The sequence below is a fragment of the Watersipora subatra genome, chromosome 6 (genome assembly GCF_963576615.1).
Source record: "Watersipora subatra chromosome 6, tzWatSuba1.1, whole genome shotgun sequence".
Classification (NCBI taxonomy): Eukaryota; Metazoa; Bryozoa; class Gymnolaemata; order Cheilostomatida; family Watersiporidae; genus Watersipora; species Watersipora subatra.
The window spans coordinates 58,925,717-58,953,389 of NC_088713.1; the positions used below are offsets into that span (position 1 = coordinate 58,925,717).

The 27,673-nt window shown below is 34.3% G+C and overlaps 2 protein-coding genes across 5 annotated transcripts in view; one reads left to right on the top strand and one right to left on the bottom strand.

Moving 5' to 3' along the window:
- Positions 1–861: 861 nt before the first annotated feature.
- LOC137398407 (ceramide-1-phosphate transfer protein-like) lies at positions 862–12,327 on the bottom strand. Its single transcript, XM_068084517.1, has 6 exons — positions 12,264–12,327; positions 11,812–11,936; positions 10,594–10,671; positions 8,073–8,207; positions 6,785–6,952; positions 862–1,035 (listed from the first exon to the last, which is right to left on the bottom strand). Exons 2-6 carry the CDS (start codon positions 11,902–11,904, stop codon positions 862–864), a joined length of 648 nt encoding a protein of 215 aa, XP_067940618.1. The 5' UTR covers positions 11,905–11,936; positions 12,264–12,327.
- A 1,994-nt stretch (positions 12,328–14,321) lies between these two features.
- LOC137398950 (tyrosine-protein kinase Abl-like) overlaps positions 14,322–27,673 on the top strand; it is a 69,289-nt gene continuing 55,937 nt past the window's right edge. For all 4 annotated transcript variants that reach the window (XM_068085116.1, XM_068085118.1, XM_068085117.1 and 1 more), the window contains exons 1-4: positions 14,322–14,641; positions 19,513–19,704; positions 24,184–24,313; positions 24,442–24,612. In XM_068085116.1, the coding sequence (XP_067941217.1) occupies positions 14,482–14,641; positions 19,513–19,704; positions 24,184–24,313; positions 24,442–24,612 (653 nt within the window). In that variant the 5' untranslated portion in view covers positions 14,322–14,481. The remainder of the gene's footprint in view (positions 14,642–19,512; positions 19,705–24,183; positions 24,314–24,441; positions 24,613–27,673) is intronic.

Sequence of the window (27,673 nt, forward strand, 5' to 3'; positions counted from 1 at the left end):
TTGATGCACTGGTTCAACAAGCTGGTGGTTGTGGGTTCAAATCTTGCGTGATACAATCTTTTTTCCTTTTTTGTTGGGACAAATTGAAAGACAGAACTTTTGTTCTGAAGATGGTGAAGATGAAGGTGACTTTGGTGAAGATGGTGTTGATTGTATAGCATACATACTTGTCATGGGGCAACAAAATAGCTTTAAAAATTTTTCGTATTGTCGTTTAAAACGAACTATATTATATTGATCTTTAATTAATCAATTCAGTCACATTGATGCTGGCTTTACATTTGGTGAAAATTCTTTTATATTTTTTTGCTCTTAATTCGGCATACAAATAAATTGATTATCTAATACAATAATACACAAATAGGTTTGACTGTTGAAATTCCACCTCTGGCAAGACTATTTTGTGCAAAATTTCCACAACACCGTAGTTGGAATTCCCAACCACTATTACGTTTTGATTTAATATGAACGCACTTTGATTTTGTTTGAAGTAAATGTTTGATATATTATCACTATTACTATATATTTATCTTGTTTTTTCAGCGGTCTTGAATTGTTTATACTTTATAATTTACAAGAAATGTAGTTTGAAAACAACATTAGCTGTACTAAGAAACCCTTTAACACTATAGCCTCAGCGCTTAATGTTAGCCTCAGCACTTACTGTTTGAGCAGCCAATCAGATGGTAACAATTACTGATATTAGTTTACTGTCAAATGAAAATATAACATCGATCAACTATCCGCTGACACAGAGCTCCTACAATTGATGAGCAGCGGTCTGCACAGGTACTCTTGCAATGTAAGAAAATATATTGGAAAAAGAAGTCTGACACCCATTGTCATATTTTGTTGGATCTCTCAGACTTGCTTTGACTTAGAGGTCATTGCACTCTCGCTGCTGCTCTTCTTTAAGTTGCCAGTCGGTGTCTTTGGTTCATTGAGTGCTACTAGTGAGTATTTGTCAAACACTTTGGCTATGAGTGCATAGACATCGGTTGTTATATCAATTATCTCTTTCAACTCATCCATTAGCTAAAATAAATACACCTGCAATGAGTTGTCAACAGCTAAACGTCATAGTGCTTTGGAAAGGTTTTGACACGCTGTACACAGTGTCGGCTATGCAGTGAACATACTAGAAATGAACGTTCCATCTACTTATACTGACAACGTTATTTATGTTATAGTGCTTGCTATGAAACAAATGCTTTTATATATATATATATATATAATATATATTATACATACACTATATATATAATGCATGTTATATATAACATGTAATATAATTAATACTATTTAATACTATATAATACATAATATATATATATAATATTATATGTAGATATAATATTATGCATATTATATATAATATGCATATACTGTATAATATATATAAATATGTATTTATATTAGGTGAATGCCCGGCGGTCCACAGGAAATAGAATAACTACTAACTAACTAGAATAACTACCAATAGAATAACTACCTAATGAATTTTAGTTGCATGAAACACAAGCTAGATCTTTGCTAAAACTTTTACTAAAACATTTACTGGGTTTCCATGCTTTAAATTGATTTGGAGTTTTTTCTCCTCTGAATCCTAGAAACAATAAAATCTGAGCAGATTCAACGCCATTTCACATTGCTAAATTTGTGCAAAGACATTCACAGTGAGACTACTATTATTTGAAATCACAGAAACGCTTACTGTGGATGGATTCAAATTGATAATATCTAATGAGCTCTCCTCAGCAGAGGTGAAAATTTTAGTGCACTGCACTTTTTCCTCCTGCAGGTATATTCTAATTACTCTTACTAACGATAGATTGCTCTGATGACGATAATGAGGTAATTAATATTTATTTTTTTTTTTTCGTTGTAGTTTGCGGTTGCAACAGCCTGTAATAATGTTTTTACTTTTTGTTTTGACTGTATTATCTATGTTGTTAATATCACATTTTAATCTTGTTTGCAAATAGATACCTTGTGCCTATTCAATTCAATATAGAATTCATTGTCATAAAAGAGACAATCGTTCATGCGACCTCTGACTTCTGAAGTAATAACTGTATAGAAAGTAGTAAATTCTGTTGTGTAACGTAGAGGGCAGCAATAAGGAAAAAAGGAAAATTCTCATCAGGCATCGTGGCTGAGTTAGTGCAACATGTGCACAAATCGTGAATTGAAAGGCGATCGTAGCCCAAAAGCGATTCCACTTTAACAATATCTGTTTTGAGGAGTACATCGCTAACCCGGGAAAAAATCAATAAAATGCAACTACAAATCGTTAGAAAGGTAAAGTGCGAATTAATCGGCAGTAGTCAACTCCGAATCCATTTAAAGCATGGAAACCCAGTGAATAACCACGATTTGGGGCAGCTTAACAATCGTTAAGCTTGTTAAGTTGTTAAGATTGTTAAGTTGAAGAATTGTGGGTGAGTGACAGCAGAGTGGCCGAGAGTAACAGCACATTGGCAGAGAGTAACGACAGGGTGGCAGCAAAGTTACATTTAGCTCCACTTTATAGTGATTTATTTATCGTTTTCTGCTGCCACTCACTTTCACTCACTGCCACTCTGCTGTTACTGACTGCCCCTCACCATCACTCACTGTTGCTCATTGTCACTCTGCTTATATTCACTGTCACCTGCTGTCACTCACTGCCACCCTGCTGATACACACTGTCACTCATTGTCACTCTGCTGTTACTCACTGTCGCTCATTGTCACTCTGCTTATATTCACTGTCACTCACTGTCACTCTTCTGTTACTCACTGTCGCTCATGTCACTTTGCTTATATTCACTGTCACCCACGGTCACTCACTACCACTCTACTTTTACTCACTGTCACTCACCATCATGCACCATCACTCACTGTCACTCACTGTCACTATTCTGTTACTCACTGTCACTCATGTCACTCTGTTTATATTCACTGTCACTCACTGTCACTTTGCTGTCACTCACTGTCACTCTACTGGCACTCATTTTCACTCTGCTGTCACTCACTATTACTGTCACTCATAGACCTATTAACTATAATACTAGACTGGGCAATCCAATGCATCACGGCTCAGCATTGTGTCCTACTTAAATAGCCACATTCCTCGCGACGTAATGTCAACACTTTGTTCACTAGCAGCTGGTCAAGTAAGCCAGTCATCATTGTTTACATTGAAAGAATGGCTGAGACAATTTTGTTGCTACATGTAATTTGACATAACTACTAAAGTACACAAGATATTGGTTTAAAATTTTAGATGCAAAGCTTATACACTATGCTTTTCCTACCCTGCAAATTTGTAAGCATAAAGTTGAATATTTCATATGTAAAGTGCCAGTAAAAATGTATATTGATCTATTCAAAAATATTGCAAAATTATCAATGTTGCCCTATGCTATGGGCTAACATGTCAGATAGCTAGGTGCACAAACTGATTTCAAATGCATACCTACTGGTGAATGGTACACTGATCGCAGTCTGCCATGAATATAAATGTTGGGTCTTAGGTGTTATGCAAACAGCATCAGAAAATAGGTCTGCGTTCATTTTGTTGCTTTGTTCACTTTGCCTAGTCCAGGCCATATTTTTAAGTAAGAAGCCATAGAAAGGGGAGCAACTACCAGCACTGGAAATGATTCAAAGGCAAATTTTACTTAAATTGTTTTCAAGTGTGGTTGTGAGAGGTACCTAGATATGAAGAGCAAGAAATCGTGCGAATTTTTTTCGAGATATGCATACAAATAATAGTTATTCCAAGATGTTTTCCTAAAGTTCATTGCTGGCGCTGATATTTGAAAAGTTGCTTCGCACAAAGAGGTGCCAACCGCGAAGTAGACAAAGTGTTGCCCATTTTATGAAGTTTTTCATGACCATGGCAGGTGGACATGGGCTAGTAAATGAGTATGGTGATGGCTGCCATACTAGAACCTACTGCTGTACCAAGGGTATTTGATTCTCGGCCAAAATATTTACAACCGACTCAACCAAAGCATAGACGGCTGTAATGCCGACCAACACTATCTAAATCATCTCCACTAGACCGCAATGAGCCAGTCCTGGAACCTTCACTTTGCTATGAAGAGCCAACAGCCGCCAAGCAATCTGAAGAGAACATTGTCGACCCTCTACATAAGCGTACCTCATACCTTGGAATAGGGAATTAAATTTTTCAAACATTTCGAGAGGCCAAGTATTTACTTCTGTACAAGCTTAGACAAGAGCATATAGAAACACTGTCCTCAAAGATTTGGGCCAAGGAAGGTTTCAACAATAATCCAGATATCCGTAGCTTCAAATCTGTACTGAGAGCTCGACTAGTGAAAACAGACATCACACCTAGCACGAGTGCTAACTGTCTTGATTGTGATAGCTCAGATGGCTCCTGCTCCCTACTTCTCTCATCTAAACAAAGAAAAATTATTGTAGAAAGTGACGATGACTTCCATGATTATTTGGAATCAAGCAAACGGCTGGAAATCGATCTGTCAAAATCTGTCTCGGACGTAGTGGAGTACATCGGTAGGTAAATACAACCAATTCCTCCAAATTTTCTACAAAACAAGAGATCTGGCACACATTGTAGCCTTGATGCATGGGCTAAACTGCATGACTGCCCATATTGTGGTACATGATTTAGGTATGTACATGTATTTTGGTATTAGCTACTTTCACTTATTGTTAGTGTATAGAACAGATATACAGGTAGCAGAGTGACTTGAAATAATACTGCAGCGGATCAGTGAGATGTAGGTAAATTTATTTTACGGTTGATACATAAACTTTTTTATAATAATATTAACATATAATATTTATTTAGCAGGTTATGTGGTACGGAGCTTAAAACTCAACTGCAATGACTGCACCAGCTTTATAGCCTCCTGTCCAGGTTTACGCACCAGGGATGATGCGACACTAATCAGTGTAAACGATAGAGGTGGTCTGTTTACACCTCATCCCGTCATCACAAAGATATGTCTAGGCTCAGAATTATACGGCAGTGTGTCGACTTCCTTGTAAGTCGACACACTGCCGTATAATCTATTCTGGAAGGAATATTCAAGGAATCTATTCAAGGAATCACTGCAGACATACACAAGCTGGTGGTCACTAAGACTCTTTTGTTGGTTTTACAAAGCAATTTGCATCAGGAAGTTCCATGCTCAAGTCACAGCGCAGCCAGCGTTAGTTAAAACTATCACATCCAGATATGTCAGAATTAGAATTCACCACGAGGCTACAAAGGTAGCAGCTAACAAAAATAATCTTAGATCAAAGCTCAGCCGACTGGTCGTCTTTAGTCATGTGTAGCCTGTCACAATAATTATGTCTAGAAAAGTGTACCATTTGTCGTTTGTTTTCTATGATTATTCTGATGCTGTTTGCATAGCACCTAAGACTCAACATTTATGTTCATGGCAGACTGCGATCAGTGTACCATTTACTAGTGTGTATGTATTTGAAATCAGTTTGTACACTTAGCTATCTGACATGTTAGCCCATAGCATAGGGCAACATTGATAATTTTGTAATATTTTTTGAATAGATATATACACTTTTACTGGCACTTTACATATGAAATATTCAACTTTACGTTTACAGATTTGCAGGGTAGGAAAAGCATAGTGCATAAGCTTTGCATCTAAAATTTTAAACCAATATCTTGTGTACTTTAGTAGTTATGTCAAATTACATGTAGCAACAAAGCTGTCTCCGCCATTCTTTCAATGTAAACAATGATGACTCGCTTGCCTGGCCAGCTGCAAGTGAACAAAGCATTGACGTTACGTCGCGAGGAATGTGGCTATTTATGTAGGACACCGTGGCTTCGCATTGCCCAGTCTAGTATAGTTAATAGGTCTATGCTGTCACTATGTAGAAAGGTTTACTTAAGGCAAATCTCTAATTATTCTTCCTGTAGCTTTTAAGAAAAATTCCTGTTACATAGAAATAAATTCATTTATGTGTATGTACATCAAAAGTTATTTTTATTGGCAGTCGGCAAACCAACACATTTTCTATAAATTTTTTTCAGTATTCAATGAGTTATAAAAAAACAATTAAACCCTTTAGCAATAAAGGTGGAGAATTCAAGGGCACTGTTTGTCTACAGTTTATCTAACTAAAACAAATCATAATCGTTGTTACGACAATAATAATTTTAATAGATTATACCATAGAGCTTCTTTTAGCAAAAATGGTATGGCTTTAGCCTGAAAGAATTTAGCCTGAAAACAAATTTGAAACCAAGGTACCCTTTGTTCATATACAAGCTGTAAAATATTAACACAATGACTTTCAGAAATCTTCATTCCATGACTACTGTGAATGTTGCTTGGCACAATCAGGTACATGTAAATTTTGCACTAGACCAGTTGAAATGTACTGCTGCCTTAAGCCTGGTTCCCATATCGAATGCGAAACCCCGGCGGTAACTTGAACAGCAAAACGCTTGCGACGCTAGGCTTAGCGGCATATGTTCACATGTAAGCTACATCGCTAAACATAATCGCGGAATCAAATAAAACGTTCGCTCACCATGACGTTTCTATAATGGTGACCTTCACCTGTACAGTGCGTTATGGGAAGATTTTGCCTGCGGCCTTTTGCGAAATTTGAACAGCACTAAGAATGGGCACTAAGAATTAATGGAGATTGAGAGTTGTACAAAGGTCAATCAATCAATTGTTCAAGGGTCAAACGTCAGGAAAGGTTAAAAGTCAATTTTTTATGATTCCGTTAGTTTGCTAGTTTGCCAACTTACTAGTGTTACCAACCTTTTGTTCGGAAGTGTCATGCCCCATTCGTCCAATAAGAGTGTTTCTGCTAGGAATAGCGTAAAAAGCTATTGTCGCTGTTTTCCTGACAAGCCAGCTGTGGTTACGGGAGATGGTAGCTTTGTAGGCATCATTGACGATAGAGTGGATCTTTGAGTGCGGTTGTTCCTGATCAGAACACATTACAGAGATAAACTCTAAGGCTAGAGGCTTTGACGTGTGAGATTTTTAGTACATGCAACTCGATGCATTAATGTTTATATGTGAAACTACAGGCTATAATTTTTTTATTAGCAGTAAGTTTTTTGTTGCCATTACAACTTAAGCTTTTTTTCTCAAGAGAATAAATTATCATGAAAATCAAACATTGAATTTTTTGGAAACATTTTTGAATTTTTTCAAAAAATTGGTAAGTTTTAGGTCATGATCAAATTTTTCTCAAAATCTTTAAATGTATATGTATTTTCGGCTTCAATTATCCTTTTCGAGTTCAGTGAAATCTTATATTAAACTTTGTTAAAAAGATTTTTACATTTTTCATTGTATTTTTAGTAGACGTATTTTAATTTGATATAAAGTTGCACACCTTTGATTAGCTGTTGAAAATCGAATTTTCTAATATCAGTTTCACATGGTTTCTACTTTTCTAAAATTCAAATACAACCCAACCTTACTCTTAGATCCCAGCTCGATCCAGAAAGTATTTTAAATGTTATATGCCAAATCATTTATTTAATTTGATGGACTAACTGCTGTTTTTATGATTTTTGTATGACAAAATTTAAAAAAAATGTTTTTAATACTTTAAAATAATTTTTAAAATTTTTTTGAAAAAACTTATTGTCAATAAATTAATATGCATTTATATATTGCCAATAATTTCATTTGAACAGAAAGGTTTTCCAAGTTGAGCCATACAAGAATCATAAAGTGGGCAGCAGTTAGTCAATTAAATCAAATAAATGATTTCGCATATAGCCTTTAAAAATACCCATTCTCTGTTAAAAATATAGAAATTAAGCAGAATGTTGTTAGTGGCTAGCAATCTTTCCGAAATAATAACAATAATTATTATGCAATAACCAAATTACTGTAACAACAATATGATTAATTTATTAATTTTGAATTTTATTATTGCTAGCACATCTAAAACCTCCATTAACGCCAAGGAGTATAATAAATATTGTGTTGGAGTTATGTCCCTTTTTACAACTCCAAAATAAAAAAAACTTAATTGGATACATACTCAGCTAATTGTATCCATCCTAGAGCGTAGTTTGCTACTCACCCGCACATTAATAAAGAACTGCACTAAGAAAGCCATGGCTTGGTGCAGTCTGAACATAATCCTCGTACCATATCTTTTACCTTTTTGACTCTTGACCTGTTCTATGCCATCTGCGTTGGTTATTCCAGCTTTTAGCTGCAAGAGATACATGTAGCATTCCATCTCTTATTATTGTTTATTAAAACCTGCATGAAAAGCAGCCAATCAGTATTCTGTTGTAAAAATAATGTACCAATTAGAGCCTATCATTATGAAATCTAGCCAATCAGTGCCCAAATAGTTATTTTTCATTTAGTTGCCATTCTCAAAACTAGCCAAATAAATACCTATTATGATACGTAGATTATCGTCATTCTAAACTTTACTTAAATCATATCTTATAGGCACACGTTTAAATTGGAACCAAAATTTCAAAAATGAAATATGGAGCATTTTTATCGAGTCAACCAATTGCTCCAACTAACAATTGGTTGACTTTTTTATTATTTCCTGTAGTCCTTTTAAATGTCAGCGAGCAGGCTTCAACAAGGCGCACAACTAACACAAAAAGGGGCGTGGCCTAAACGCTCCTTGTTGGCACCGGAAACGCTCGTGTTGTTATCACTCTAGGGGGAGATAACTCTATGGTGAGTGTATGTAATTCTTGGCTCTTGTTTTACCTTGCTTCTATTTGTAGAACTTGTTTGTTTATTTTCATCTATAATATAACTACAAAAAATAATATGAAGAGTGTTTCTTACTGTATAAAAGGACAAGAGAAATAGAAAAAAATACCACTCCAGGGAAGGTGATGATGACGTCCCTGTGCGCAATAGCAAGGCTAATCAAGGCGCGGAACTAGAAAGTACAGCCAGCAGAAGTCTGTCTAGTTAGTTTAGTCGTCTGGTTGTCTGAGGTAGCGCTTCAGTTCATTTTTGAAAGAATTAGCATTTAAAATTTTACGCAGTGTAACCGGTAGTAGATTCCATAGCAATGACTCTTAATAATCCAAACAACAAAAGAACTGATGAGAATCAGTAAATATCACTGATTAGTGTTGGTAATGAATTAAATTGAATTGTTAATTAGTGTTGAATTAAAATAATAAATGGTAATGAATTAAATTAGTTAATTAAACTTATTAATTACTTGGTCATTAATTAAACAAGAAACCTATTACATAACATATATTACATAACAACAATGTTTTGGAAGCTCACATTATATTATAGGTTGCCTCAAGTAGTGCAAAAGCAGTAAAATGAAATTAGACTAACTCAAAGATTAACAGTATAATATATTATCTCGCGTTATCATGCATTATGCTATATTATATTGTACAATATTATATCATATTGTGTTATAATGTAGAATAATATATTAAAATCCATTACGCTATAGTGCATTATAGCATCTTATATTATATATTAATAGCAATATATTATATTATAGATTATAATTCCTGAATAACGTAATTACAGATGAAGAGATAGTTATATGTAGGCATATGAAAAAGTGACTCAACCAGTAGCATAGATCAACCTTCATCCAATGACAGAACAACAAGAACTAAATCTACCCAATCATATAACTCCATTTGCTTAACGATTTTATAAAACCAAATATGGCTTGACCATCATAAATCCTTAACAAATCCATCATTTTGGTTCAAACAAATTTTGTTGAAAGGTTTCGTTCTAGATTGAATAGATGATTTGTCCTTGTGTCCGTGGCATTAGACTATTATAGGATTTGTCTACTCTTGATTTCATAAATGATTTGTCTTTGTGTTATTGGCATTAGACTGTTATAGGATTTGTCTACTTTTGATTTCATAGATGATTTGTCTTTGTGTTATTGGCATTAGATTGATATAAGATTCATCTACTCTTGATCAAGATATAATCACATACATGTATGAGCCTAACATTAATCTAAAATTATTCAGATGTATATATACGGTACTTCTATTTGGCAGTCCAAAATTGTTTTTTATAGAAAATAATGTTTTACATATGATGCCGCAACAAATTGTTGTTGCAATCTGAACTATAGATATAATTAAAAGTTTTGAGAAACTTAAGCAGTCTGTGAACAGCACCACCAAAAGACATCACTAAACTTAATTGTAAAATAATATTATCATATAAGCTAAAGTTTTTTTATTTTAAAAAATATGAGGGCAAATGCTATGATATTTTTTTCAAATAGTAAACACGTATTCAAACATGTATCTGTCACCTAAAACTTGTTTTTTAGTTTATAAACTGTTCTTCTATTTTAAAAAATAACTAGGACACAAACTGCTTAGAGGTAATTGCAATATCCAAACAGTTACCATAAATTATATTGTTCATCTGCTGCCAGCAGCAGCGGTACTTACCCAACAAATGGAATGGATAGTAGTTTTTTGCTCTACGGTGACCACAGGACCAGGGAGCCAAGGAACCTCTCCTTGTTCCAACCCTTCTATACAGCTATGAACAATCATTTAGTATTTTATCACATAGTTATGCTGACTTAGTACAGAAATGAAACTTACTTCATATTTGAGCATGTCATCTAGAAAGAGGTAATTTTTCCCTTCTTCAGATGAGAGCAGCTCATCCATTCGATTCACCTGAAAGGATAGAGTCAGTACTAGTTAACACTCTGTCAACACTAGACAGGCTTGTAATGCTATGTAACTATAAAGAACAAGGGCTGAGTGGGCTAAAAGAGCTGATGGTTGATGTTTGGTCGTACATACTGTTAACAAAGGTCACTGGTTCAAATCCTATGTTCTCCAGTTTCTTTTTACTTTTCCTAATGCAACTCACCACCAATAGCACAGTATCCAAAAAATTAACACGAATAATATAAATTTGTTTAATTCGCCGCAATTTAAATATGGGGTTTTTTGCATGCTGCATAATTTTTTTCGCAAAATAAAGAAATTTTTTATAAGATAATATGCCTAAAAACTGCTATTTCGTGAATCATTTTAATCCAAAAAGGTTTTCAAAACATATTTTATCGATGTAAAAAAGTTTGCAGGTAATATCTAGTTTATAAAGTTTGAGATTATCAAATGTTTGAGATTATCAGATTAGCTAATTAAAAAGTAAGCCTACTATAAACTTGCTTTTCAGATCTAGGTTTGGTAATTTTGTTACAAGAATATGGAGACGGTGTAGGAAAGACAACTTCTCATTAAAACAAGCATCTTCATACTTAAATTATGCCAAGTCTGTTCTACTTCTGTCAGCTCAGGATTAATGATGTATTATTGTATTGATATATTACTACAATAATTAATATATTGATATTAACATATTAACATATCAAGTTAAGTATATATTAAACGTTAATAATATATTGATATTAATATATTAATACAGTCATATAATAATACGGTAGTATATTAATATATTATGGTAGATATTAGTAAATTTGTATTAATAATATTTAACATTAATATATTAATATACTACTTAATTGTATTAATATTTAGCATTAATAATATAATAATATAATATATTTATATTAATATGTTATTGTATTAATAATTCAATAGTATTAATTTCAATGTGTTAGCATTAATAATCTTTTTAATTAATAAAATAATTTATGTCAGCATATAAACATATTGTTATTAATATTTTTTACCTCTTATTGCAAAGTTTTTGTTTTAGTTTACTTTTTAACATAGACTGTAGAAATAATAAAAATATCTTATATCTTAAGACTTGAAAAATAGTTAAGACTGAGAGGACTATACCTTGCTTTCTATATCTCTGCTTGCGAATGATAGAATTGTCCCTAGTACACATAAAAATTTGACTATTTCTTTGTAGGCTCTTGTGTATTTCATTATCTGGACTTTTTCACCACCAGCAATGCTCTCTACAAAAAAAAATCAAGATGAACAAGAAATAATACAATATAATAATGATGATAATAGTGATGATGATAATATGTTAATAATAACTGAAAAAGTTTTATTTTGTGTCATTGAACTAAATTGTAAAAAAGTGACTTCCAGGATTTACTAAATGTAACCAAACTGAACTATTTAGCTGTGAGCCGCTGCCATTTTGAACAAAACTTTAAGTAACCAAAAAGATTGGCAAAATTAATGGAATTTCCATTCGTTTTCACAGAAAAATTGAAAAAAACTTTGGTTAAAAGAAATCCAACTATGAACTAATATTGAGCCGCGGTGTTGGCAACCTTTGAAATATTCCTTAATCTTTTGAATATTAGCTGGATCTGTGTGAAGACTGCTCGACCTTCGGAAAAACGACCTCGACACTTTACCAGGGTCTGGAGCACAAGCTGGTTCTTGCCAATCGTCTTTGACCTCGTCATCGCTGCTGACACCTGTAAAGGTGTAATAAGCAATAGTATAATACGTGTAATAAGCACAACAAATCACTGATTCAAATATTTAACAACTCTGTTTTGTTTAGTTTTAAAAACAATATTTTTTTCAGAAAAAAAAAACAAACAAAAGAAAAGTTTCTTCAAAAGTGACAAACACTTTAAAACAGCTTTGAATCCATCAGATTTTACGCTGTCGGCTTTTGGGCTGTCAGTTTGAATGCTGTCAGCTTTAATGTGTAATAAATTCAGTACACATTTATTTTGCTGATTTCATTGGGTTATTTGGGCTTAGCAGATGTTGATGACAACATCGTGCTGCATTTCATTAAGTGAAATATCAATCTTTCTAGCACTAGTAGAACAATTGGCTGTTAGTCTTGCATGTATGTTATCTTATCTCTTTTGACAAAATAATAAAAGAATTAGCAATAGAATCGTTAAGTGTATTTGCTAGTAACTATCAAATAAAATTCCCACCAGATATGATCAAATTAGCCATTGGCAATGTGCCAGGCTAATGGCAATTGGCAGGCAGCTACATTACTTGCCACGGTTTATAGGCTAAGACTAAGACTATCCAAAGTCGTGTTGGTGCTAAGGCTTAGAACATTGAGTGTTTAACTATTAGTGAGTCTAATTCTTTTTTTGGAAAAATAAATTTGAGGAAGGCTACATAGAGTGCCTCAGTAACTCTTGTTGCATAAATATCTTTTTAATTTAATGCAAATTTTAAATTTTCATTTATCGTTTGCAAAAATAAGCAACAAGGAGAATTGAAATCAGAAAGAAGCTTAAATCCACTCAAGAAGACAGCTGATTGCAAAGAATGCAGAAAACTTAAAGCTTACTGCCTGACCCACGACGCTGCATCGGAAGGCTGTTGGATACAGAATGCTCCCGAGAGGAGGGGAGGGTAATCTCTTGTAAAATATTTCTCGATATTTCCTCAGACGTTTTTCGACTCGATAGTCCTTTTAACTTTTTTTCCTCTGATATTATTTGCGCTGTTCGAGGATGCACGGCCGCTGGAATTGTCTGCTCGACGGCAGATTCAGGCATTTTTTCATGATCATTGTCATTATCGTTATTCAGAGGTTCAACAGTTTCAAATTTTGAGTCGTCCTCCTTTTTTGCCATAGCTTACTATCAGACGTAGTTGAAGCACTTTCTGCTATCAACTTACATTCCAGTACTGCTACAGAAAGAATTAAAAGAATTTAGCAAAATTTTTTACAAATTTCACAATACATACTTGTGATACCAATTCCAAGGTTGCTTTTAAAAGTATGTCAGCCATTTACTATTGACTGGATTATGCAATAATCCAAATATGATAATGATAATCTAAATATATAAATATCCAGCCACTCCTTCTCTTAACCCGCGAGAACAATGTATCAGCTAAAAGAGTTCTTTTTTAAAATGTTAAAGAAGAACATTAAACGTGGAACTGATGTTTAAATGTTTTATTTCGCAGAGTCAGCTAATCCAAAGCAAATCAAATCATTAGTCATTGTGCTGTTTAATTGCTATTAGAAGTTGTAATCACCTCATTAAAATGTTCTATATGTAGGCTGCGCGCTGTTAGCAGTAAAATATGAAACCTTTTTGCTTTTATCAAACTAACGAGTATTTACAGTAATTTAAAGGTCAAACTTGAGGCGGACTAACGAAGTCCAAGAGATGACAACTTCGTAAAAATAAGTTTCACGCTACGTATTTCGTAGTCGGAGTTGTCCAGTTAAAGATTTTTGATGCGTAAATATAATAAGCCACAAAATTTAATTATTATAAATATTTTTAAATTAAAAAAAAAAACAAATGGAACAAAGGCCATATAACATTAATTTGCTAGCCAAAAGGTCATTGTGATAACATCATTGCGGAGTTTTGCCGAAAGGAAAGATGGCTGTTTATACGAAAAATAGGAAGTTGTAAATTTCGTTAAATAAAATATATTTTAAACGAATACTTCAAGGTTAATTATAGTACTGGTTGAGGATATTTTACGCTATCGAGACACGCATTGTGATGATTGGTGAAACCGTCGATTATTTATTTTATAATGGGCATAGGAAGTAGTCAAAGCAAAGATTCCAAGCACAATGCCAAACAGCATCAACATAGCTCAGGAAAAACAGTATCTTCAGGATCAAATCGAGCCAGTGTTCGTGCTCAATCTCTCATTCCACCTTCTTCACCAAGCCTTTTAGCTAATGACATCGGTGAGCCTTTGGTTGATCTAGAAATATATCGAGTTGTTAAGATCACTTGTAATGATGATCTAATATCAGTAGTTTCAAACCATGCATTCTGCGATATTGTGGATATATAATTAATAGGTCGGGATGTGCTTACGATTTACAAACATTAAATAGTAGGAGTTTGTTGTACGTATGTGTAAGTAAGCTTGCAAAACTTTCTTTGCCAAAAAATCACGTTTTTAGACGAAATACAACTAGAACACATCTAAAGCATGATATTTAGCAGTGCAATAAGCAAAAACAGTTTTTTTTCTAATTAGCTAGTAGTAACATTATATAATTTTGAAAATATGATGCACATGTTATGACCGCTTCTTTACGACATTAAAGTATATAAAATATATATTTGCGCTGTGTTTATCACATTGGCTACCTAAAGTTGCAGGGATATTTATATTTGATAAACCTCAGAGTTTTGAATATTTGATAATTTTTTTATCTCAGTCTGCCTCTGCCCATCCTTAAGATGAGGCTATTGCTATACACTTTCTGAGCAGCGTGATTTTTGTCTCTTGTTGATGAGGCGGTCTGCAATTTTCTTCAAGTGATAATCATATTTTTTCACACAACTATTTGAAAATTTTGAACTTATTCTAACTACTTACTACTAACTAGAAAGTCTATTGCAGCTAGCTGCACAATTATTTATTTTCACGCCCGACGCTTAGTTTGACATTGGCATTTGTCTCATCAATCTTGAAAATACGTATTTGTATTGCAAGGTGTTCATGATTTATGTAGTTTAACATGGCTTTTAATTGGTGTAACTTACTAGCCAGTAATATGCATTGACCGTTATTGTCATTGGACTGACTAACAACATTTTCTTGGTTTGTTCATATGACTAGCTGTGCAATGTTAGAACAGGTGGAGAAATACCAACTCTTAAGCACTTTTTGATGTTTACAAATTAATTCAGTCCACTTGCTTTGTTGTCAGTTTGGGAATATTTTATTTCACAAAAGCCAACAATTTAAGTAACTTTATAATAGAGTATAGTTTTGGGTTACCTTCATACAAAATATAAATGTGCTGTCTGTTTATTGGCATGTTAACTTTGAACCCTACAACTCGTAGATCGCCATGTTGAATCAGAGACAAAATGATCTTTTGGCAGCATACACTCATGCTGCCGAAATAGCCGACTGGTCTCACTCATCGTAATAATCAATAATAATCATCAATAGTAAAAAAACTATTGACATTCCCATACTGCAATTGACAAAGTTATGGGGAACAAAGTTGGTGCAAAACTCATTATAATTGTAATATTTACAATGGTTATTATAGTTTATAGGTCATTAGAGACTGTAACAGTAGTGCCCTTTTATGTCTAGCCTTACAGACATTTAATTTAAAGCGCTGGTGGTATGCTTGAGTCCCGTCCTAAGAACCTAATCAGAAGGGTCTCACAAAGTTTAGGATTTCTTTTTTATGATTTCATTGTGTGTAAAACTCATAAGTTTTTTAAAATAGAAAAAAATTAAGCGTGGATTCCAATATGGAGCATTTATTTTCATCATATTTGTATTTTGTCTCCAAAACTTCATTGGCTTACTCTTTTACCGTACTTTTCGGACTATTAGCTGCTATTTTTTTCTGACAATTTGAGCCGTGCGGCTTATATAAAGGTGCGGCTATTCTGTGGCTTTTTCTTTCACCGCTAGGTCGCATTAACCAGAATCTCCGGTTAGTGCGCCTCTAGCGGTGAAAGAAAATACGAAACAATGCCTCACGGTACTGTTCCGTTAGACACTAGGTTAACAAGCGTCGTTTTAAACAGCAAAGTTGCTGCCGCGTTAAAAAGCACCATCCTGAGTTCTGCGGCCTATACAAATGTGCGGCCTATGTATTGTTTTAGTATCGGTTTTTGGAAAATAAAGCAGATGTCACTTATATAGGGAGCAGTTTATAGTTTGAAAAGTACTGTACTAATCAGGCTCAGCATAATAAACATCTCCCATTTAGTGAAAGTCGTCTCAAACTTGTCTTATCTTTGAACGATAAACTTGATTATAACACCTAAAATGGTTACACTGTTGTGTTAAAACGGTTTCCGTTCTGATTATCGAAGTAAAAAAACACTTATTTGGTCGCTAATTTGGTCAATTTCTTATCATAGTGCAAGTTGGTGAACCCTGAAATAGTTGCTATGTTGGCTGACCTCCGAGATGAAATAGTTTACTTTTATAGAGCTTGTGAATATGAAAAGTCGGCACAATAGTAATTTTAGGTGTTTTGGAGCTCTAATTGACCTGCTATTTGCTTTAACAAACCAGCCATAACCATTGAAATCACCTTTAGTAAAGGTTATAGTTTATCTTTGTATATATTTTTATGTAATATAGAACTTGGACTAGAATTCATTTGACAATTTTATAACGAAGTTTTATTTTGAACAATTACTCCACTCATTAGTGTATCCTTCTTTTTTTCGTGACGTAATTTTATCGTTGTCGGCCATCTTTATAGACAGTTTTATCGTTAAAAACACGAAGCTTTTGCAATAAATATTTGAAAATGATGCTTTTGTTAGTAATTTTTTTATTATAGTATCAAAACAACACCAAAAAGTACTATTAAATAAAAGAAAAATGATCGTTTTCTACACATATGGCAGCTTTTTCGTGAATGAGCGCATGGGCGTAAAAAAAATGATGACGTAAAAAAAATGATGGATTGTTTTTATAGCTTTGAATTTTACTTCATCCTATGTATGTTTAGTCATAGAATTACTTTTGAACAAAGGTCTAGGATAACTACTTGCGCTTATAATATATAGGTTGTGTATTAACTCTGAATCAGTCAGAATCAGGTAATTAATTTTGAAGTGTCCCTGTCTTAACCAATTTGTGATGCATTGATTATAATTCGCTGGAACTTGAAGATAAGAGGCTGTTTTCTATTGAAGTCTAGTAAAAAGTCCATAGATAGAGTTTATTCATGACACCAGGTTACCACTCCCTCGGAATGCTTGGTTAAGCTAGTAAGATGATTGCACTATGAGTATCTACCATACCAGGACTTGCAAATCACTTATAAACAGACGTTTGAAACTGTCAAGTCATGTAATATCACCTCAGTAGTTCAGTTCAACTGTGTGAAACTTCTCTTGTTTACTATTTCTCGCAATAATATTTGTTTACAGTTGGGGACGGTCAAATAAACATCGTTATCAGACGGGTATAATCCTTGACAGATTCAAGCTGTCAAATCATACACTGTTACAATCATATGTAACTTCCAGATACATGTAGGAAGTTTTCGGGGCATGTCTGACTCATTGTTTTAGAGTCGCAGTTAGAGTTATTAGTTAGAGTTGCAGACGAACATTCATTGCGTTTTAAAGACATTCTTGATGCAAGTCATTGCTTTTTAAAATAAATATTTGGAAGAAGGTTTTCATGCAGCCGGAAAAAGGCTGTCGGTAGCCAAATTTCATAAATTCCTGTCACACTGAAACCTAACTAGTCTCACAAACTGTCCAATACATTTCACTTACCTGTTACATTCTCTGCTTGTTACATTCTCTGCTTGTTATATTCTCTGCTTGTTATATTCTCTGTTTGTTAATCTCTATTTATTTACAATTTCAAAACACTTCCATGTTTTTAATAGTTTTTTAAAGTTTTAGTTTTAGATTAAAGTTACATTATACGGATTTCTTTTATTGAAAGTTAAAAGGCCCATTTATGACACCTGTAGAAATCACACCAGCCAGTCTTGGATGCAAACATAATCTCGCTTCCGTCGGTTAAAATTTTTAACGACTTTTTAGTCATTCGGTGATGAACTCGTTTTTCAGAAATTTTCTTTGAGGAATTATCATCAATTTTCACATTTCTATGCATAAGAGGTCATCATCAAGGACAAGTATTCAAAGCATGTAATCTCAGCGAGGATGCATAGTCCGCATCAGTTACTACGACTAATGCCAGCTCAACTGGGTTATCTCATATAATCCTCTTTCGTGTCACCATGTTTGCGCACAGTAGTTGTTTCCCCTTGTTAAATTATTATAAACTTGGTCGCTTGCATATTTCTACTCGCCCACAATTCTGAAATTGTATATAGCATATAAAAAAATTCTCAACTTTCAAACTTTGAGTCCCAAGAGAAAAGTATCTTCTTATCCCTTCATGCTAGCTGTTACACTGTCTGTGATTGCATATGACCTCTAATTCAGTTTTCATTTCACTATTTGCTTCAGTGTTTCATCAGCTTCAACAGCTGTTGAACTTCCTGTTATAATGTCCTTTCTCGTAGGTCATGCTTATTATATGCAGAAAGTGGTGTTAGCTATCTCCTGCTGCTATGCCAATGCATTTGTTGACATTAAAATGGCATTTAATGGCAGCTACCCGATTGACCACACGTTTGTGGAGTGGATGCAATAGCTTATAGGTTTTAAATGCAGTACAGATCTTGTATGTCTACGAGTGCTCATTTTCAACTTTCCGGTTAGATTTGTGGTTGGTATCAGAGCGGCATATCCATGGCCTCTGTTTTTGCTGTTAGTTGGTTCAAGGAAGTAGTCGCTAGTTATTTCAGTGTTATTATGCAGGTGATATGATGGAGGTCGTCCATAGTACACCGTAATGGCTGTAGAGATTCATCCTTTTGTTTAACAATATTTCTCAGCGGCCCCTGCTTATTCTTCCTTTGATTTGAAATGTTATTGTGCTGTTGTGTTTAATGCGATCAGATGCACTGAGTCATGCTTGTCTGGCATTGTGCATTCTACGCTCTATCATCTGTTAAAACATCATTAAGGGCTGGTCACAGGATAAAAATGATAACAGTCCATAATTCACGATTCTTCCTGTCTGCAGATAGCTTGAGTCTACAGACACCTAGCCACAATTCTCGGATCGGAACCTTTCATGCAGAGAGCCCATTTCTGGCAAAATGGAACTCTCGGGAAAACTTGCTACAACAGGGTACGGCTCCAGACGACCCGAGTCTATTTGTTGCGCTGTACGATTTTCAGGCTGGAGGAGACAACCAGCTCTCTATAGAAAAAGGTAACGAGTTGCTCTATAGCTGGAATATTAAAGCAGCTTTCGTGCAACTACCTTCTATAGCGGATGTCTTCGTAAGTACTTCAATTGTTTGAAGTAACTGTTAGACTGAGATCTGTGAAGGAGAATCATATCCTTAGTTCATATCTTGTTCCAATCTCTGTGCAGAAATTTAGGAAGTGTATACAGTCATACTTCAACTTACGAGCTTAATGCGTTCCGAGACTGAGCTCGTACGTTAATTTACTCGCATGTTGGTGCAATTTATTTATATATAGAACAATTAAATATATATTGATTGGTTTCCATACTCTAAAAAAGCAAATAAAACACTCAAAACAAGATATTGTAACAGAAAGAACATGTTGGTTGTTGTCATAATTTACCACATGCTTTCAAAAAGCAACAATTAAAAAATGATACAAGGAAATGTGATTAATTAAAATGTAAAATTAAATACATACAATAGCAGCTAACGCTAGCATTTGCCAGGGAGGGAGATATAAGTTATCCTTCATTACAACAGTTGACTTTGATAAATTTGGATTGTATCAATGTCTTAAAAGACAAACTCAGAAGCAAACCTAAAAGTAAACCTAAAAGCAAACTTTCATTTTTAACTTAACGTAATTAAAATTTCTTTAACGTTCGTAGTTGGAAGTTTCTCGGTGGTTAGCTAATTTTTTCCTTTGTTTCGCTTTCATGGCTAGTCGGCCGTTTTAAGATAAATCTATCTAAATACGTTCGCCTTTGTCGCCCTTTCAACATGTTGCGATTAGGACGAACACAGGTGTCGTCACAAATGATTAATGCACCACCACTAGCCAACTTGTCCGAATGTCTATTTTTTTAGTTTTGATAGATAGCACCGGCCTTTTCACGTAGCATCGTTTCAGTTACGCTGTCACCGGCCAATTGTTTATCTTTTATCCAATGCCTGAGCAGTCTCTCCATCAGCGGTCGCGAAGATCGCTGCGCCATTCAGAAACTATGGTTAGTCCTTTGGCGAACTAAATGCCCTGAATATAATCCTTCTGTTTGATAATTGTGGATGTATTTCTGTCATATTGCTGAGCTAGCTCAATCACGCATACACATTTCGCATATTTTCGATAATTTTCCGTTTAATATCAACTGTTATCATTTGCTTTTTTCTTTGTATTATCTTTCATTTTACTGGCAAACTTTCGGTCAACGCAGAGTACTTTTAATTCACATAATTCTGCACTGAAACTCGCGCACAAAAACACGGTACAAAGGTATAACCTGAGCAGTTGAAAAATACAGTGTGATGCTGTTTTCATAAAACACCTTCGGCATACTTGGCAACTGACTCACGCGCTCGTATCTCAAACATGGCTCGTATGTTAGTGCTAAAACTTGCTTAAAAGCTGGCTCGTATCTCAAGTTTCTCGTACGTTGGAGCACTCGTAAGTTGAAGTATTACTGTATGTCGTTTAAGCGACGGTTAGTCATAGATATTTCCTTCCTTTCGCAGTATCTTCATTTTCTCTCTACTTCATGCTATCTGATGGCATAGAAATATTCCTATTTGATACTTACTAGATATGGAAAACTTAAGGAATAGTCACAAGAAGACGATTCCAATGCATTATTTTCACATGAGCAATAATTTTGTGTATGTGTCGACAGCATGTGTCAGCCCATCTCGTCATCATACAGTGTTAGCTGCTCTTATTGGTCAATATACGACTTGCAACTCTGTTACTACTTTTTTGATTGCATTGTGCGTTCAGCTCAGTTTTAAGACTCAAGCACACCACTTTTTTACCTATGCGGTCATACCTTATTCCTTTGTTCTGTTCAGCTGCACATCTTAGCTGTTGTATGAGGCTTGTATAAAATAGTAAGTTGTTATAAAATAGCTGTTTTAGGCGTTGTGGGAGGGATTTCGGCGAATAGCATACCGGCATCTTCGTTATCCCGACGTATTCAGTACACCAACCGCCAAATTTGATATAAATTGATATAATATTTATTATTTGTATACTATATTTAATATTTGTATATTATAATTATCATTTATATATTATATTTATTACATATTGTATTTATTATTCATACGTTACTTTTGTTTTTTATAATTTTTGTTTCTTATTTATTAAAATTATTGTAAATATGCCTCTTAGAATAACAAGTTTTTTTGCATGTATGTTAACGATGGATAGGTTAAGCTTGCTTTTTATGGTCAGAACTCGGAAATATGAAAGGGTTTGATCACAAAGCAAAAGGATACAGGCATAATTCAACATTTGAAAACGGAAGGTTTTTCATAATTTTTTCTAGACACTTTTTGTATGTTTTGACACTTCTAGCTGTGGATTTGATGGATTCTTACATAGTAGTTCATATAATGATAAAAATGATTCATTATTACATGTTTGTTTAGCATATGATATTGGGTAGCATTAACCCTTTGAACCCTGGCCGTGCTTGTCAATGCGTGTCAGTAACCCTGGCCAATTTGTCCAACGATCCAAAGTTTTTAAACTTTTATTAAATATATCTAAATGGGCTCATAATACAATGTTATGTGGTAAAACACCAGTAAAAAAGTCGGGCAATCCACAGCAAATGTCATCAAACAGAAAAAAAACAGTACTTCACCCTTATTCTGGCTAAAGTTGTGAAAGTACGATTTAAAAAAAACTCGTTAAACACATTTACAGTAGTATCATATCTATCGAGCACATGTTCATCATCATTTCATGACTCAAAATATACTGGAAAATTATAAATGGTAGGCCTGTCATAAAATTCTTTATTTGCATCACAATCATTTATAACCTACGAACCAATCGTGTCGATTTTTTCGCGATATCGTTCTAATAGAATTTGTTTTTATAACGAAGGAAGTAGACAAAAATATTAAAAAATGGTTAGAAATGGAAGGGAGATTTCTGGTCTAACATCCTGTGCAAAAAAATTAATTTGATTAGTTTACGCTGTTACTTAGAAACAGCTTTTGTAAACAGAGCCATGTGAATGCTGGAAAACCGGAAAATGCCGGAAGGCCGGCCGTTTCAGGTTCAAAGGGTTAAGGGTGTATTCTCATAGTACATACATGTAATGAACAGCATTAAACGTTTTAGTCGTACTAAAGCGTTTCAGTAACACTCCCATATGATTCATGTACCTGAGTTCTTGCGCACAGCTTACTTAAGCTTGTTAGATTGAATAGCGAATCACTCACTATTATGTATGTCTCTCAGGCATTATGGCAATTTCAAACAATGACAAACAAATCTGAATTTGGAGATAAAGCAATGATAACTCATTGTCAATCACATTAGGTATTTAGCTATCAGATATGATATCAGTATGATAGGCAGTCAAAGTACATAATCCTACATACGCTCAGCATTTCGGTCAAACGGTTAACAAGTAATCCACAAGGCATATCCTCCATATTCACAAATTGCGTAGACCTTGTCTTTTGCTCAATTTAGCACATGCTGTACGTCTCCTTCTAACCATTAGCCTGTGGACCAGAATAAAAGTCAATGCAGAGTGGATTACACATATGAGGCACATTTGCGTGTCCGCTCACTGCTACTACAGAACAACTTATAATAATGCTTGTAGTATAATTTTTTTGTATATTTATGCATTTTAATTATTTTGTTTTGCATTTTTTAGTTGTTTTTCAGATTTTATTTTCCAACTTAGATTCAGCAAACTATTTTCATAAAGCAGCGAGGCGGGTTATCATCGATATCATGAATCAATTTTTTTACGTGGGTTTCGACCTTGAAGGGTGGTCATTGTAAGAATGCGCCAACATGAATATCAATGATGTAAATGCAGGGGCAGTCGCCGTGTAGGGCTTGAGGTATTTTTTCAGTTATCAAATCCATAAAAGTCTGAACTTTCATCCTTGTAAACTGCCATAGAATCAAGTTATAGAATCAATCTGGAAAAAGTTGTAAAATTTGTCAGATGGCTTTTAATATTTGACAAGATGGTTCCTTGTTTTGACGTCACACTCTGTGTTTATGAACGTCTAGACAATAATTGTGGCGGCCATGTCAGTATGGCATACTTCCTCTAATTCTATGATTTTATTTTTCTAGTTTTGCTTTTGTTGTAACATTTATTGAATTTATTTATTTAAACATTTATTTATTGGTAGAAACACCTTTTTGCATGTGTGCAACCTGCCTGCCATATTCATTGCTCTGTGACGGCTGCAGATGTTTTTTGACACATTGGGTTAATATTTTAAACATGACTTTCTTTTATAATTTTTTTAACGATTAATCATTTACTAACGTTTCGATCCATTTTTTGCCAATAAGCTGTTGCAATATCGATTTGTGGCTATATTTTTGTCGATCTTCAATTGGTTTGGTTCAAACCTTTGTCTACCAAATTTTCAGCAAAAGTCATGCTAGGCAGAAAGCCCAGACATGAGGTCGTACATGATATTACCTCTGATGGGAAGTTATCTTCTTATTGCAGGCAGTCAAATGGTGATGTTGGGATACAACGACTCGGAGGAGTGGTGTGAAGTGCGAAAGGGAAATGGAGAGAGTGGTTGGGTGCCAAGCAACTACATAGCACCCGTCAACAGCCTCGATAAATTCTCATGGTACACAGGCTTCACATTTGTTACTGTCGTTGCTCCCTCCCTATATACGTAGTGGGCATTCAACGCTATATATGTGCTTTCTCATGGTTATCATTTGTGTCGCATGTCTCTTTATGTTCAACCTACAGGTACCATGGCCCCATATCGAGAAACGCTGCCGAATATCTCCTCAGTAGTGGAATCAATGGCAGCTTCCTTGTTCGAGAGAGCGAGAGCAGTCCGGGCCAGTGCTCTATATCATTGAGATTTGAGGGACGAGTGTTTCACTACCGTATCAATGATGACAACGATGGCAGAAAGTAAGGCTAACTGTCCCACTTCCTCTTCAGTGACCAGTTATTATATCCACTTTATGACCTTGTGTATACATTTACTTATTCGCATGACCTTGTGTAATCAGTTGCAGTGTGCATGACCTTGTGACCTTTGTTGATTCAATTGATCTTATCTCACTCTTGGAAATTATTCTGCATGTCTGGTTTTACTAGAGTTTCACAATATGCAATTTGAATGTTTGATAGTGATTTTGAAGGTAGACGATTTGAAAATCCCACCATTTATAGAGATTTTGCTAATCATATAAAATAGCATAATATTTTAATGGCGATTTATCTCACGCTTGTCAATTTTCAGAGTGAGCGATACTGGAACTAAGTCTAGGCCTTCTAAGCTTCTACATGTAATAAGATCATTTCATGGCCTTCCACTCATACAGGCATTCACGAAATAAATGTTTCTATTTATCATGAACACAAAACAGTTTCTTAAGTTAAAATATATCAATAAATTTTTTTTTTAAATTGCAAGTTTTTTTACATAACAATATCGTGATATATTACGAATCGTCTGTAAATAGACGTTTCACAATTTGATATGGCAAATTTACAATATCTAATCAAATTGTTTGATGATTTTTCGAAATCGTGAAGCTCTAAATTTTACTTGTGTCCGTTTCTGTTGTGTTGGGCTTTGTCGCAATATCAAAAGAGTGCATCTACATTGACGAAAAAATGTAAAAGTGGATTGTAAAAGTGGACTGCTAGCCGATACTGTTCTGTTACTAAGATTCTGTTACTTGTTCCGTTTACTAAGATATACACTATGTTTCCATGAAGCGGGTAATCCGCAAGTTTGTGTTATGGGCAAAATGGAAATGATAAGAATCCACGAGTTGTATTACTCGCAGGTTTTTATCGGATGTTCCATGTCTGCGAAAGTTGGAAATAAATGTGAATTATGCAAAGTGGGTGATGGTATTAGTGATGGTAACATTTTGTGTTGCTAAAATCTGGCATCATTTAATCATGTCAATCAAGAAAAATCATAATTACAGCTTTTTATTTTTTAATCTGACTAAAAGAGCTGCAGCTTAATTAAAAATGCAAACCTATTCTCTCATGAATAGCTCGCAAACAGAAGAAAATGCTGCACTGTCTATTCCATTTTAAACGTTTTCCGCGTTTCAGTCTTTCCTATTTCAACTCGATGAGGCAGGCGTGCCCCGCTATGATATATGGAGTAGAGTTCCTTATTATTTCTAGCAAAGCAACGCATTAAGCCGAAACATGCAAATGCACATTGAAACGCATGTATAATATGGTAACTCAATGGGTGCACAACTCCAAATTTGCATCATTCACATAATGGAAACAGTGATAGTGTGTAATGTCTTGAATATTGTATAACATATGAGGAGTTCATTTCCAAAACCAGTTATTTCCATTTTTGGCACTTTTTGACTTTTTAATCTTAAATTATACTCTAATAATATGAGTACCTTGTTCAATGGAGTTTTTGTTCCTAAACTAATTATTTTTCATACATTTCACCCACTAAAATCTTGGTTTTGTTCCAAAACCAGTTATTTCCTATTGGGTTTCATTCCAAAAGCAGTTATTTTTGTGCTTTCTTTTCAATTGGTTGTTGTAAAACTAGGTCAACTTTTTGATTCATTGACTTAGTTATGCAAGCTATCTCTCCACTGCCTGTGCTTTCATGATGGATGCATCTTTAGCAAGTAATTATACTGTAGCAATATTAAATGACTTTTTGGAAGAACCTGTGCCAATAACCCGACCTGCTAAAAAGAACAAAGAGAATGTAGAAGGTAATTAATTTAAACCTTTTACTGTTAAATTGGCTTGAAACCAAAATTTAACCAAATTGCAGAAGGCAAAGAAAAATTAAACAATCCCATCAAACACAATGCATGTTTGTTTGTGTTTAGTACAAAAGTTAACTGGTGCTAGTAGTAGTAATCTACTACTATTTTTGCCATTGCCTCTTTCGCAAGCCAATGTATCGGCTTGCACAGTAATATAAGTACAGACCATAAGTCGATGGATCGCCTTATTAATAGGGTGTCACTTTTCTTTTCATTACAAGACCCAAACATTAGCTAGACTAATCAAATGATGTCTTAAACAACTTTACTGCCAATCATGTGCAACCAATAAAAAAAATTTTGGCTTAACAATTTCATTTTTAATTATTTTTCAAAACGGCTAAACCAGATTGTTATTTTCATAGATATAAGAAACACACCCCGTTTGTTCAATGCAAAAAAAAGTTGTGAGAGTGAGATTTACTAAACAATTTTATACATATCTTGTAGAGAATTTCTTTCTAAATAAGATGCGTTTTACAGTAAAACGATATACGGTATGTTTTTATTTTCGAGATATTATTGTATATAACATGTTAGGTCACCGCTTGTAACTAGTGCGCATTAATTATTAGTTCACCTAAAGCTGTGGTTAAAGTCAGACTATTATCTAAGACTTATTGTTTAAATCACGGGTTGCTGATTCTTTCATGTCAAAAGCAGTTATTTCAGGAAATAACTGCTTTTGAAAAAAAATGCAGAAGTCTTGGCTGTTTACCATGGTTCTTGACAAAATTGTTCAACAAAAAGAAAGTATAAGCTTGCTTTGTCATTTTTCTTGAAAATTATCTAAAAAATATGCCAATTATATTGAACAATATTGAGTATACAAAATTTTCTTGTTTGTGAAAAATGCTAAAATCGGAAATAACTGGTTTTTGAAATGAACTCCTCATAAAATGAACACCGTTCGCTTATGTGTGTAAAATGTGCAAGTGTGTAAAATGGAAATGGTAAAAATCCACGAGTCTTGTTACTTGCAGATTTTTTTCGGATGTTTCATGCTTGCAAAAGACGGAAACGGCACTTGTGAATGATGTGCAAGAAACTGTCGCACTGTCTATTCCATTTTAAACATTTTCCACGTTTCAGTTTTTCCTATTCCAAATTGATGAGACAGGAGTGCACCGCAATGACATCTGGAGTAGAATTCCTCATCTTTTTTAACAAAGCGGCACATTAATCTACAATATGCA

Coding starts and splice junctions, on each gene's coding strand:
- LOC137398407 (XM_068084517.1), bottom strand. CDS start 11,904: ATGAAATACACAAGAGCCTACAAAGAAATAGTCAAATTTTTATGTGTA. Junction 8,208..10,593: donor ATGACATGCTCAAATATGAA/GTAAGTTTCATT, acceptor TATCTCTTGCAG/CTAAAAGCTGGAATAACCAA. Junction 1,036..6,784: donor ATGACACTTCCGAACAAAAG/GTTGGTAACACT, acceptor TATTTATTTTAG/CTAATGGATGAGTTGAAAGA.